The 15,615-nt window shown below is 35.3% G+C and overlaps 1 protein-coding gene across 2 annotated transcripts in view; it reads left to right on the top strand.

The window, feature by feature from the left end:
- MLLT10 (MLLT10 histone lysine methyltransferase DOT1L cofactor) overlaps nt 1–15,615 on the top strand; it is a gene marked incomplete at both ends in the record, with an annotated part of 132,872 nt that overhangs the window by 105,913 nt on the left and 11,344 nt on the right. For both annotated transcript variants that reach the window (XM_082014587.1, XM_082014588.1), the window contains 3 exons: nt 9,270–9,387; nt 10,747–10,819; nt 15,414–15,568. In XM_082014587.1, coding sequence (XP_081870713.1) covers nt 9,270–9,387; nt 10,747–10,819; nt 15,414–15,568 — 346 coding nt within the window. The remainder of the gene's footprint in view (nt 1–9,269; nt 9,388–10,746; nt 10,820–15,413; nt 15,569–15,615) is intronic.

Raw genomic sequence — 15,615 nt, forward strand, 5'->3', positions numbered from 1 at the left:
TCTATGATTTCCATAACTTAGAAAGACCCTTATGCTCTTTTTACCTTTTTTTTTTTTAGGCTGCTTCCTGAAGTTTGTTTCTTAATATAGAAATAGCTGAGATGTTGAATGCCAGAATAGCTTTTATGAAGTCCACAGTGCAGATAGTATAGAATTCTACTGTTATGTGCAAAGCTAGTAACGGGTTGGTGCCTTGTGGTGGAACCTCTCACCCCTTAGAGATCAGTCATTTATGTAAAGCATAGACAGTGCTTGTGACAATATGTTAATGTGTTGCTAAATTTCTCCAAAATATGCTTGCTCTGGTGGTCATGACATCAGGTCATAACAGTCTTTTCCTTTCACTGATACTAATTAATTTGGTGTAATGTAGAGTTAAGTAACCTCGTCTGTAGATAGACAGAATGTTTTTAAAGTTCTGTTAGTTCATTTGTTTAAGTTCAATTTATACATTGCCATACAGTGTCTGGTGTGCTCTTTTTTTTGTTGTGGTTTTGGTTTTTTTTGTTTGTTTTAAGATCCAACATAAGCAGGTTTCACAAATTTGTGGTCACTTTGGTTGTGTTTTCTGCATTTGTCTTTCTAAACATGATTTGTATTACCTTTAATATGTGTGGTAATTAAAAAGGGAATAATAAAACATCTGGAGATCATGATACTGCATGGTTTAAGCAGCATGCTTCCATAAAAAAGGAAATAATGTCCTTACTGTGGTACCAGAATTCTCTAGTCAATAGAAATGGGGGATACCTGAAAAGCAATTAACATATTTTATGTGATTATCAACACACCGCCTGATGATAAGATCTCTCAAAAGAGGTTCCTACCCACTGGGTCAAAGGTAAAATATCAACATGAATCACAGAATGGTTGGATGCTGAAATTGCTCTGTTCTCCTTATCTCCTAACTTAAGGAAAAGATACAGAAGGAAGAGCCAGCACATCCAGAACAAAAAGGAATCATTCTTAAGAGAATAGGTTGCTCATCCTTGGGACTCATTGCCACAGGAAATTGCCAGCGCTGGCAGGTTTAGAAAGTGTGCTAAGTGCATCCCTCGGTATGTTGTAGACAGAGAGGGTTTGGTATTGTGGTGTAAGCTGTCAATACAAAATAGCGGCTTTCTTTCCAAACCCACTAAACCGTATTTGTGCACAGCCACTTAAATTTAAGAGTCTTGCAAAACTAAAACTGTAAAAGCATCATGCTAGTAAAGGTTAGGTTTTTCCATCTAAATTTTCTTGTTTGTCACTTAAAAGCTGTTTTAATTCCTTGTTATTTCTAGGCAAAACGGGTAAAAATCTGATTTTTCTTCTCATTCAGTCTAACTGAGGATTTTTGGGGTGGGGGTGGAGGAGAGTAGCAAGGAGGAAGAATTTACAGCCAGAGGGAAAATTCCTTCTAACATGTGACTCAACTAGAAGAACAAAGGAATCATAGTTGCAAGTAATCTAGTATTTAGCCTAATTAAAATCTTTACTTTTTGTATTTTCCTTTTGCTTCAGTAAGATTGTCTTCATGTAAACTTATGCAACATACAGGTAGTCTGCAAGGCAGTTGCATGATTTTGCGCAGTGCTGCATGCTGAGACAACTGCATCAATGTTTCGGTCTGGCAATAAATGTTTTCTGCCTTCAAGCTGAAGCTTATTTAGCTTGGCTTATCTGGTGCTGCTGTAGCAACCATCAGTCTCCAGGCAACTGAGGCACATTGACCTCTTCGTTGAACTGAGTGTAGCACTACTTCAATTTAGCTGCCTGAGACAATAGTAATGGTGTTGAATGTGAAAAATGTGAAATTTTCTAGTCTGTATGCAATGGAAAGAATAAACAAAAAATATTTAGATGAAATGGAATGTTTAGATTTGACTTGAAAAAGATTTCAAGTTTACATGGTGTATGCTTTGTTACAAGCCGCAAAGTTCATTGCTGAGGCAGTGTCCTTATAGGCCTTGTATAAAATGCTGAGAATCTTGCAAACATTTTTACACAGCAGTAATTCTGCTACTGTAGGTGTTTGTTTCATCACTTAAAATAGCAAAGACTATTGAGGTTTATTTAGAAAGTTAAAATGTCAGTGTTTGTGAATAAGTGGCTGATTCTTTATTATTACTATTTCTGAAATTATAGATCATCTTGAAAGTAGTGACTTTTCTCTCAGATCCATTATTTGCCATATTACCTGTGTCTGGATTTCTTTGGAAATACTCAGGTGAAGAAAATAGATTACTCTATGGGTATACTGGGTTTGTTTCCTAATCAAGTCATTCTTTCTGCTAGTCAATATGAGAGTGAAATTGTGGTTCCTGATATATAGGGTAATGTTCTTAAGGAAAACAGGTTCTTGTGTAAGATAATTGCTTCTATTGTCTATGTAGAGCACATACAGGTTAAGTGCTATGAAGACAGAGGTAGATGGAAAGGATGGAGGAACAAACTTGAGGTAAGAGGGATTTGTGCCTAAGTGATAGCTCTGGGTTTTTTTGTTAGGTTTGTGGGGTAGGTGGAGGAATCTGAGGGTCTTATCTCTGTAAAGCCTCCTTTGGGAAAAAAAAACCAAACAACCAAAACCAAACAAATAACAAAGGCCTCTTCATGAGGTAGCATTCTAGTAATTTTTTGTACAAGTCTCTTTTTTGTGTCTAGTTTATGAAGAAATAGATTTTAATTTGTTGAAATTTTATATAATATCCAGCTTAGTTTAACATGGGAGAGATGAGTAAACTGGTAGTACAGTTGAGGCTATAGCTTTTTCACATTATTGGAAGATAGGCCTTCTGCCCATGTGGTTTTTAATGACTTGATGTGCCCTTGTTGTACACTGGGCAGAGGTATGAATTAGTTTCTGTAGGTGTGCCATTAATTTTTCATTTTGCCTTTCAAATCCCACTGTGTTTCCCAGTTGCATTCATTCATGCCTTTCTTGGAAAGTATTTGAGTGCTGCTGTTTGAAGGTTAGGTGATTTCATTTAATTGAAGGATTTATTTGTACATTTAATCAAAACAATTGATTCTCAAAGACAGTATTTGATTATTTGCTTGTTCATAAGCAAAAGTCTTCATTACAGCTAGAAGCTCAAAGTGTTTATTTTTGCTGGTAACATAAAAAGTACTAATGATGTGAATAACGTATCCATAGGATGATTTTACATGTCACATATACAGTTTTCCTGACAGATTTAATTATAATAATTTGTACATATGTAATTAATGCTCTTTATGATTGAAAAGTTGCTTTTTTCTTTTAAGATACCACAACCCCTTTTTCTGATTTAATTTCAACTTTTCCAGCTTTCTGATTATGCTTTTCAGTTAATTCTTTTATTTCAGCCAGTTAGTGAAAACATTTATTGTAAAATTGCACCTTAATTATCTGTTTTAAAAAACCCCCAAACTTTAAGGACTTCAAAGTGCTTGGATGGTATTGGTGGCAGTATGGGATGGGTTATCTTTTCAGTACCAGTATTGCTTTCATAGAATGAATGAGTAAAAAACTACAGTGGATGTTTAGGGTTGATTCACATTGGTGATGTATTTATGATTGCAAGTGAGGTGAGCTTAGCTGTAAAAAATAACACTTTCTGCTTTGTCATCAATAGTGCTGCAGGATGTTTTAGTGAAGAGGTCGCTACATTTTGCTTGAAAGTTAATTATGTTCAAATTATAACTATGAAAGCCAAAATACAAATTAAAAAAATGTAAGTGAAAGTATTGGTTTAGTTAAAATATATGAATAGTGTTTATCATGCTGCATTTTATTCTTTTGTATCGTGCTAGTTGTTTTGAAAAGTCATATAATGGTTTTCAGAAGAAATGTGGAAACTATTTCATTAAGGATTTTCTGTGTTGTCCTCAATTCCATCTCTATTTCTTAGCATATAGGAAAATAAACAGGAATTTGGAATTTTTTTCATTGGAAACAAGGTCTAGATAAGATTTCTAAGCAAATTCCATATTTGTGGTGAAAATATTCAAGAGGTGTGTTGCAGCAAGTGATGCATGAAAAGCTGTTGATGTGTCAGAAGTTCCTCTTGGGCTTCCTAGAAATTCGGTTGTATTGCTGCAATTAACCGCAGTCCAACCACCCTTCTGTAGGTGTGTATTGCCATCCCAGATGAACAGCTAATGGAATTCAGAGAAGGCAAGTGATGATGTGTAGCAGTGGTTCCCCCACATCTCCTAAATGAAGTTAAAGATGGTACCAGAAGTACTGAAAGAATAAGGGGAAGCAATAGCACATTTTTCCCATTGCACTGAATACCCAGGAAAAGCCAACTGTTACATGCTCCCTGAAGAGTAACTGGCCTTAAAAATTCTGGGGATAAAATCGCTTTTCTTCCCTTGTCCAAGTTAAGCTAAGAAATATAAAGCCAGGTTGCTTTTGCTGCTATCACTTGATAAGCAGCTCTTTTAACTTCTGAAGAAAAGCAATTTATTTATATGTATGCATGTTATCAATTTTTAATTATCAATTATATACATAGCATTAATATGTTTGAATATCTAAGCTCATTTAATTGCAATGCAGGTTTTAATTTTGATGTTATTTTCAATAGTACCTTGTTCAGATAAATGTTGCTTGCCATTGACCAAAATACATCAGTTTAAGATGACTTCTAGATGAAGTAAGCTGATGTTAATATTTGCTCTAGTGCTTGAATTTCCTTCCATATTTCATGAAGCTAGACAACTGCATGGAAAGCTTTAGTAACATCTTCTCAGAAGTATAGCAGGATAGCTTGCAGAAAATTTAGCTTTAAACTTCATCTGCATAAATTTTTTTTATACTGTTTTCCATAGTAGTTGGCCATAAAAAGTAGTTGTTGATGATATCTAGTGCTCTTGATTTCTTTACTTCATGTTAATAGGAGCAAGGGGTAGTTTTGCGCTTTCTATCCCAGCATCGTGCTGTGATGAAGAACCTGGTATGACTGGTAAATGATATGACCCCAACCACATTAATCTGGTACTCATACTGCAAGGGATATAGACAGTGCAGGAGCAATGATGTGTTTTTATTTTAAACAAGAAATAAAAATATCCTTTGAAATTACTGTTGACAAATAATACTGGCTGAAGTAGGTAGTTAGGTGATCTGTCACTAATTGTAAAGCATCATCATAATATAATGGGAAGCTACAATATAGCAATGACTATTTTTAAAGCAGAGGGGAAAAGCGATGTTGATTGGATCTAAACTGATGAAGAAGCCGTCTTGGAATTGGTTGTTCCAGCCATCCTTGTTGTCCTATCATGAAAGGAGGAGAATTCAGTAATGGTTTAACTACAATTAAATCCCTCCCCTTTCTTTATGGAAACTCAACTGTAGGCATTTCAGCATTAGCCTAAACAATGGTTTTGAATATGTTAAGCCCCTAACAATTAGGGAGCAGTTTGGGGCATTGAATAATGTGGAATGATGCAATTGAACCTGACAGCTTCAACAGTCAGCCTACTCATGGGACCCGAAAGTTGTTCACACTTGGTTTCATCTCTCATCACACGCTGAGTATTAAAACCTTACTGGTGTGGAGCTGAGACAGAAATGAGGCCTGTTATCAGAAAATATTTCATAGCATAAAACTTGAAAGGAAGAGGGGAATAGGCATGCTCAAAGGTTCACAAATTTTTGAGACCTAATCTAATTGTATACAGCTAAGTATTGTCTCATTTTTCTCCCCTTTGCTGCTTTTGCTTAATGAACATGTAACTTTTGAAATGAAGAAACTGTTTCCCCTGGAAACTTAAGTAAACGTCCAGTTATGAATGCAACTAGTTGTCAACTTGGGAAAATTTACTGTTCCAGTAAAATACTGTTTTGGTGTGATGCAAACAAATATAAAACTATTTTAAATATTGCAGAGGTTATTTATATATATGAGTTAAATTTAGTTCACTTGCAAGTCGAGTTCTTTAATTAGACGAATATACTTGCACTTTCTTTCTTGTTGCAGAGGAAGTGTTTTTAAACATCAATCAAATCTCAATCATTTATTCTTATTGCACTCGGGCATTCCGTGAATTACAGTGTATCTTCCTTCTGTGCTGCTTTGCTCCTTATTGCTTTCCTGATTTATTGAACATGCCATAAATGAAAGCAGTGTATTATATACCTCTAGATGGGCTTAAATCCTTCTACTAAAATCTTTTCAGGAAAATTTGCTGCCTTTTCAAAATAAATACTTAGTAGTCTCTTTATTTTATTGGTTCATACATTTTGATCCTGTATTGTGTTGACTGTTTAAATAGAATCAGTTGAAATAAAGAATACTACAGCTTTAAAAGTTCTGCATTTTAGAACATGTTTCAGTCCTGTGACCTTAATATGTATTGACAGGATGATTGCGCATTTTTAATAAATGCTTGCTACAGCTTGTTTCGACTGTGAGTGAAACATGAAGCTCCTATTTCACCTTTAAATAATGTAGCACTCCTCCACCTCCTCTGCTTTCCTGTCAGATGAAGTCGTCACATACATAATAAAGCTTCACAAATCGTTATTCCTGTCATTCTACATTGCCATTTAAAAAAAGTATTTAAAAAGTTTTTTTATTTACCTCCAGCTTACTTGAACAATTTTATTAATGTGACTTTTTCCTTTGAGAGTTGCACAGGATACATGATGGCACTAGAACTTCTGTAGTTCCAACTTGTTGTAGGACACCTTTACTATTATTTTAAACTATAAACAGAGGTTAAGTTTAGGGTGAACCACCACTTGTGAAAAAACTCAAGTTCTTAGATATTGTTTAAATCATGCTAAGTCTTTTGATCTGTTATATCAACCCACTTAGCAAACATTGTTTAATTCCTTTGATGTCTTTTGTTTTGTGATGTGATGGTTACTCAACAGACTTAGCAACTCCTTTCAAGATACTTAGATACTTTTAGAAAGTTCTTAAAGCTCTTTGGGCATGTTTCAGTCAAATAAACACGTATTCTCCTTGCTGATTATAGCTGCCCTGCCATCATAAATTAATATATAGTTGCTATTGCATAGTTTTAAGCAGCCTTGCAGTGAATTACACAGAGTCAGAGTAAGTATAGCAGCTTCTCTGTAAAATGTGAGCAGTACGCTTACTAGAATTAAGAGAAATTTCTATTTTATAGAAATATTCTAAAGCTAAACAGAAGTAAAACCTGGTGTTTGTAGTTAAAAAAAATAGCACAAACTATATTAGTGGAATTCATAAACTCAATCAATTTATTTCAGTGAAGTATATATAGATTTTTATTTTGCTAGTCTTGTCTCTTAGATACGGAAGCAAATAATGGTTGAATCTCGTAATGTTCCGTTCTGTAAGGCTTCTTCAGTGAAAGGATTTAACAAAAAACCCTACATTGTTTTTGACATTTGTTTTGTTTTTGAGAGGACAACAGCTGAAGGTTGCGGGTGAACAATAATAGTTGAGTTGGAATCACACTATAGGTGTTTATTAAGGAAAATAGCAGGAGCTGTGCAGTATTGCCACCTTCATCAGTGTCACAGTATTAATATGTACTGTATTTTTGGAAGCTATTATACCTGGGTAGGTGGAAATGCCTGCATTATTTTTAAGACTTATAACTAATTCAGATTAATTCTACCAAAGATGTGCAATTCTTTAAAAGAAAGAAATAGCTAGATTTGTCGTTCTGTGTCTAGCAATCTTGCACATAACCTTTAAGCTAGCAAGTGAAAAGAAAAAAAAAACACACCCTGATCATTGTAAGTAATTACTTGTGGCTTTTTCTAACTTTGTGACAGTAGAGGAATGTAAGTATCAGGCACAATTTCTCACCAGTATATAGTAAATAAAGCATCATTGAAAACAGTTGTGTGAATTCATAAAAGTCCATTCATCAAGTTTAATATGTTGGCTGAAAGCCAAAACTTAATGGTAGTGTGTGATTCTTTCCAGAGACATAGTTTATACTCTGTAATATTTTGCTGTAATAACCAGTATGTTTCCCCTGTCTCTTGTGTGCAGTTATACATGTCAAAATGTCCCACAAATTGAGTTCCTTACTGTTCAGCTTCTTTTTTGTTGTTGGTTTTTTTTTTTGTTTTTATAAAAAGTTTCCTTTGTAAAGGTCATTTACATTTTCTTAAAAGATTAATCTTAAAATCAGTGATCATACAGGTTGTGTATCTTTTTGTGTGTGTGTCCCCTCCACCCAATATTGCAATCTTTTCTTTGTTCTGAAATAATTTTTTTATCAGGTAGGAAAATGCCTTTTTAATAAGCAGCCGAGCCTTTTTTTCTTTGATTGCCTGTCTCTGCAACTCAGCATTTGACACAAATCTTTTCTTCGAAAGGGAAAAAGCATAAGCAGCCAAGGAAGAAGGTATTTTTATTGCGTTGGATTATGCAAGATTTTGGCCAGCCTCCTTAGCTTCGTCTGTTTAAGGGTTCATTTTCGCTTGTTTGGCACAAGTCCCAGCAGAGACCTTCAGAATTGTGGTTAGCAACATGAATGAACACAAACTTTGGGAGCTCTTCAATAAGCAGAGCTGGCCAACTGCCAAAAATACAGTTCCTTATATGGGGTCAGGGCAAAGCTGTGATTCGGCGAGCCCCCTATTGTATAGAAAACATACTTGTAATGGCTGTTTGTGTTCTTTAAAATAAAAACAAAACAAAACAAAAAAACACCAGGCTTCCAAGTCTATCAAAATAGGAAGTAACAAAATAGTGTGCAGGTTTTACTAATGACGGAGTCGAGCAAAGGAAATATGGCTCTGTGTAGTTAAACTATAGAGCTGAAAGTTGGACCTTTTGACCTCCACAGCCGGCTTGTGATGTAAGGAACCCAAGCATTTGTGAGACATCTGTTGTCTACCTGCCCTTATTTTGTAAATGGTTTAATAAGATTAAATAATTAGTAGGATAACCACATGTTCGCCATGCTACTAAGTCCTAGCATTGAGCGCATACTTCAGGATTGCAAGGAACGTCTACCCATCCTGCTATACTGTGGTTGTTCTAAAATGCAATTTTGGTATTTTTAACATTTGCTGCAGTAATTTTTTTATTAGAAGGTTTTTTATTAACATGTCTTGCCAACGACAAGTAAAACACACTTTAAAACCTGATATATTTTCAAAGTACTGCAGTTCTATTTCTGAAATCACAAATGGAAGAGAATATTTTTTTCTTTTAAATACATTCAGTTTTTTTAAAAAAAAATTCAACTTAATAATTGTGCATTTGGAATTCTTCTTTAAAATATATTTAGCATTTCTCCCCCTTTTTAAAAAAAGGATTCAAGTTTTAATTGGTTTCTTGCAGGCAAACACCCTACCTGGATCTTCTCTCAGTCTGCCTCCATCCCATATGTACGGCAATAGGCTGAATCCAAATTCAGCAATGGCAGCACTTATAGCTCAGTCTGAAAACAGCCAAGCAGGTAAGCTTCCCGCTGCTGGTGACAAATGTGCAACTTCACAGACTTAAGTATTTTTAAAAAGATTGTTAAATTTTATTTTTGAACTCTGCTCGGCATTTGGTTATTAAATGTCTGTATAAAGTTGTTATGCGTTGGAAGTAATTCTCAGTTGTCCTGCAGAACAGCGAGGGTTTTCTTCCTGTTTTTTGGGTTTGGGGGTTTTTGGGGGTTTTTTTTTTTGTGTGTCTGAAATGTAAATGTTTAAGCAGAGCCATCAGCAGGCAGGAATGCAACAATGTCTCCTGTGACTTCTGTGATTGATGTGTTCAGTTTGGAGCTCTTTGCAACGAGAATAACACAGCTCTGGGTTTTGTCGTGAATAGTTTAAACCTTTATTTGCATAATTCATGAAATTGCATTACATACAACTTCGTGTGAAAGAGATCCCGTTAGAGAACTTCTGCAGCATTTAATAATCTTGTGAATATTTACCGATTGGCATTTTGTACCGCTGGCTCTCCTCTACGGTTTTAATGAGCCGCTGGCTTTGCTTTGTTTCATTCCCCCCGTAAGGATTTGTTGACATGTCGTAGTAGTCATGCCTGTTTGGGGGAAGGGAATGAGTTTAGCAGTTTACCAAGAATGGATCAGTCATGTCTTTGCCCTCCAAGAGGTCGGAGGTCGCTTGACTCAGAATAGGGGGAGGGCAACCTTGAAGGGGGCAGATAGGGTTATTTTATTGAGAGGCCATAGGGAAAATAACCCTTTTGAGTCCTTCCAAGCAAAACGTTTTCGTATATTTAATGAGGCCTTTTTTGTTTGTTTTACTACCTTTTTAGCAAGGGACTTTCCTATGCTTCTGCTTATAAATAGGAATTAGTGAATTACACGCTTTCATAAAGTTTTCAGTAAATTTGCAGAATAATGTGTGCTTCCTAGATGGCAGCGGTAAGTTTAATACGTTATATATTTTATGAGTTGTTTTGGGATGCAAAGTGTTAAAAAAATACAGAGCATCAGGATTTGCTGTGATAAGCATACAGATTAGCTGTCCACAGCTGTGATTCATTACTTTCACCGTAGAAATTAAAAGTGGCTGAGGGGAGGGCACTGCAAATGCAAACCACGCTTCTTTGCTGTAAAACTGAAAGGAATGAAAGAAGTGAACATAATCCATGGCCTGGTACAGCCTCAGAAATGTGTAGGGACAACACCTTACATGCTACAGTTCAGCAATCTTAAAGTAGTTACGTATTCACTCTTCAGCAGTAACTACAGAGAGAAGTTGAGATTTAAGGTATTCTTAAAATATCTACATCAGCTTTAAAACTCTTATCTAAGAAGAGTCGATTTATCAGCTGTGAAATATTTACACTGCAGATCAAGATCTCGGAGATAATAGCCGCAGCCTTGTTGGCAGAGGAGGTTCACCCAGAGGAAGTCTCTCGCCACGGTAAGCGTTATTTACATTGGAGAGTGCAGGCAGAGGGAATGTTTTAAGATTTGGAAATTTCACTGTCTTTTTACCAGTAATACATAAGTGTTTTAAAAGACTACATATACACGGACACACGTATACACACGTTTATTTTTATATAGATATATCAATCTCAAAAAAAAAAAAATCCTAATATGTCCAGATAGCTAAAAATGTGCTGATATTTACTTTTATATCAACTGAAATTAGGTTATAAATGAAGGACTTTACTTAAGAAAAGGAGGCTTGCTTTAGAGGGATTTATCATTTAATCAACATGTACTACTTCTCAAATTCCAACCATAATCATATTTTTAGTCATATTTGCAAAAATTCCAAAATTCCATAGACTTAAAGGCTACAATGGTAACAGGAATACGATGGTCTGAGAAGTTAAATATCAGTAAAAATTTCAAACAAATATTTCCTTCCCTTTCCTTTACCACTTCAAAACATGCAACAATTCTCGGGGTGGGGGGTGGGGGAAGTACTTTTTTTTTTTTTCCCCTGCTGCAATTCCCCTCTACTACAGAAGTTTGACGTAAGAATTCTGCTGGAATTGTATCACATTATTTTGTTTTACAATACTTGCTGTTAAAATTTCAATATTGTGCTCTAAATACTTCAGTAATATTTTCTGTGTATTTTAAGTGAAACTTAAATCTTTTAAAAGGCTTTATTTTCCATACTGGATCCCGCATGAATTGGGTTTTATAGTGTTGGTGGGTTTTTTTGTGTGTGTGGGTTTTTTTTGTTTGTTTGGGTGGGTTTTTTTTTGGTTTGCGTTTTGGGGTTTTTTTGGTATGTGTTTTTTTTTTTTTTTTTAAACTAAGGGACTAACTGTGGGGATTTTATCTTGAAAAGGATTTTAGGATAGATGAAAAATGGTAGTTACACAGATACAGCATTGTAACAATGAATTTGATTGTTACAGTATTTGCTTATTACAGTAATTTATAATATCTCCAAATCAAATAATTTAATGTACATGCCTGGTGTTGTTGATCTTGTATTAGATTCCTTAATTAATCAAAGGACTTATTGTCAAATGGGGTGAGAATATCCATTATAATACTTAGGCGTTATTACCTAGTCATAAACTGGCATTTAAGCTTTCCAATACATGTTGCTTCTAAAACAGTAAATAGAGAATTTACCAATTAGTTTAGACTGTGTTCTCAGTACAAATACATATATTTACATTAGCATATAAATCTTGATATAAATAAGGAACACGTCTGTATATATATAGACAAGTAAGTTATGAGAATTTTGCAAAGGGAAATGCTCAACAGCTAGGAAATTCCAGAACTTTGATTATCTATTAAGTAGTCCTGTTATGCCTACGTGTTGTGGTAATTACAAGTTTTAATGCTGCCTTAGTTAATATGCAAAGGCCTGGTCTTTGTAGGTCATAGTTGTGTTCAGGCTGTCTCTAGGTAGAATATTTGGGAAGCTAAACTTCTTAAATACAATGCTTCTAAGCAGGGTATATACAGTTCAACACTTACCACATGGTCAAATTTCAGCTGGTTTTGGTGGGAATGGCAAAGGAAAACCATATAATACGAAGGCCAACTCGGTCCACAATTGCAGAGCTTCCTTCAGCATGTGGAAGCTGTATCTCTTTGCAGAGCTTTTGGCTTGGCAGTCGAGTTGTTCAAAAACAAGCCAAAAAAGCGGGAGTTGGGGTGGGGGGGAGAAATCACTGCTGTAGTTTCGAAATTGAAAGGTGGAAAAACTTCATCTGAAATACCTCACATGGAAAAAATTTAGAAAACTTACCCATTCAATTAAGTTCAGTAGTCAGTAGATTTCACCTGGTTTTGTGCAATAAGAAAGATCACACATAAGTCAACATTTCTAAAATGTGTAGGTAACTTCCCACCTTCCTCAGTTACATAAGTAACTCTGATTACTTAGAATATGGTTTATAGTGAATAAAAACATAACTTCAAAAACTTGCTATCTGAAAACTTTGTAACTCTGAATGTTACCTGCTTTATCTATTAAAATCATTTTTCTGCAAGTTCTGACTCTCTTCCCTTTGAAGCTTATGAGATTCATAAATAACACACTTCTCTGAAAGAACCATGTAATTTTCAAACAGTTGCTTAAAATAAAAACACTTGCAGAAACAATTGTTTGCTGTTGATGATGCAGCCAATTGCATGTCTTTGGAGAAAGACGTATGTGACTCCTGAGCTGTATGGTCATTTCAAATTCATATGTTATGTCTTTGTACCCCTATATAACCACAGTGTTTGATGTTTAAGCTGTCATATTTAAAGTTTTAATATATATGAGAAATATAAATATACCTGGTATATGTGAGCTGTTTCCATTTTGCAAAGGAATTGCTGCTTTTCCCAAGGTAGCACTTAAACTTTTTTTACCCCATACTTAACCTTAGATTTAAAAATGTGTTATGTAATATCTGCATTGAAATATGTATGTATGCATGCCTATAACTAAATTCAGTATTGCTTACAATTAGTATTGTAAGAGTATAAATGACTGTTCCCCAAAATTAAACAAAAAACAATTGTGAAAGTAAGCAAGGTATGAAACATGAAACAAGGGATTCCCATCTCAGTGACTGCATCGGACCTGCACATACAGCACATTTATAATCCTATTGGAAACTGTGATCAAACACTATTTGGAATAAAGATTCAGCCCTAGTATGCAGGAGCCGTATCATGTCTAATGAGTGAGGTAGGGGTTCAGCTGGAAGAGGATGTGATCGACTAATATTGCGATACACAGAAATCTAGATTTTATTTCTTCTCCTTGTGTACAGGCTTCCAGTGAAGGATTGCAGAGGTTATACAGTCATGGGTTGCTTTGCTTTCTACCTTTGTGAAATTGATAGGAAACAGTCCTAAGCCCAACAATAAGTTTGTTGGTGATTTATAATTCAAATGGTGCAATCTGTTGGAGTAGTGTTATGCGCCTTTCAGAAGCATGCACAGAGAATAAAGTTGCTGAGGGGTTGTGTGGTGGTTTTCTGTATTTGTTTTCAGGATTTTGTTGTTGTCTTTTTAGTTTTTTGTATGTTTTTTTTAAAACTGCGTTGTTTTTGCAGAGTGCAATACATCTGTTCAGAATGTTTCCACATAAACCTTCCTTCTTACCACTTCCGCACATCGTGTAATCAACTAGTTCTAAGGCTGTTTTTGCCATGTCTGTGCTGAACTGTTAAATGCTGTAGAGTTGTCATCTCTTGTCAAAAAACACTACCTTGGTTACCCATTCATCAGGGCTTTTTGTTTTAACAAGTGTTTTTCTTCTTTCATCCTGTATGCAAAAGAAGAATTATTTATAAATACTTACAGAGCTCTTAAGTCACCTACTTAAACCCTTTTCTCATAAAAATCGCTTTGCTCTGGTGCCTACAAAATGCTTGTCAGTCATTAGGTAGCTAATGTGCTGTGACCACTGCTTATTACGCTAATCATAATTAACACACTGATTTCCTGAGCCCTATATCTTGTCCTGTACTAGTCTATGGTCTTGTTGGTAAGTTTGCACTACATGTAGAGCAGGACAGCTGTGATCCTGTGATGGCACCAATAGTTATTACTTATAATAATAATTAATATATAAGAATCTGAATCTGGGCTCACTGGATTTGATTTAAAAAAAACCCTAACAACAAAACAAACAAACAAAAACAGCAACCAACTTTTAGTGGGCTTTGGTGTTGGTCATGTATGAGGAATGGGGCCATGCATCCATGAGGCCAGAATCCCAAGTCAGAAATACACTGAGCATCTGGTTTTGCTCACAGGTTAAATTTTGCCCCATCCAATGCAAAAGAAGCCTTCTCATAGGACCTGAGGGGTACCCAGCTTTCGTAGTGGCTGTGAATATTTCATTTTTCTCCTGAATGAGGAAAGACATGTGGCAAAGGGATTATTCTTTGAACCGTGTGTGATCATGAGTAAAAAAGGAAGTATATTAAGTGTGCACAGGACAGGCAGGGGGTAACTTTAACTTTCATTGCATCCCTTGTGAGATAATATTTTCACATAGTCCCTCAAAAATCTGGTTTTACATGATTCTTTTTAGAACAAGTTAGGCAGTGGAATTATATATATGGCCTTTCTATGTGAAAGTACCATTACTGTGCTGATTCTAATACATTATTTTTATTTTCCCAGTTTCCTCTGGGAAAGATTGGAATATTTTTAATTTTTTTTTTTGAAGACAGGTGCTCTGTGTATCCATATACAATGGTTTCCTGCTGTAGAAGTATGTGTTGTATACTTGAATACAGTGCCGTTTGTCAGTTAGGTATTATGTTAGTCTGTATGCAAGATGGGGTTACATGCTTTCTCAGTATAAATTCTTACACTGTGAAATAGGACATCTTTTTTTTATTAAAGCCTTGGCAGTGAGAACCAGGAGTTCTTAGTGATTTTGGTGAATTAACTTAGTCTTGGAAATGTAAGATATGTAGGTGCTAAGGACTGATACAAGGTAAGAAACTTTAACAGCCTTTTACTAATATGTTTATTTCCTTCCATCCTTTTCTTTAATCAATAAATTGCAATATTTTCAACAGATCCCCTGTAAGCAGCTTGCAGATTCGCTATGATCAATCAGGGAACAGTTGTGGGGAAAATTTGCCTCCAGTAGCAGCCAGCATAGAACAGCTTCTAGAGAGGCAATGGAGTGAAGGACAACAGTTTTTATTAGAGCAAGGCACCCCTAGTGACAGTAAGTACTCACATTCTGTTTATTACTGCTTTTGTTAACTGTGTTAT

This window comes from Phaethon aethereus, assembly GCF_964289735.1.
Source record: "Phaethon aethereus genome assembly, chromosome: 2".
NCBI classification, from domain to species: domain Eukaryota; kingdom Metazoa; phylum Chordata; class Aves; order Phaethontiformes; family Phaethontidae; genus Phaethon; species Phaethon aethereus.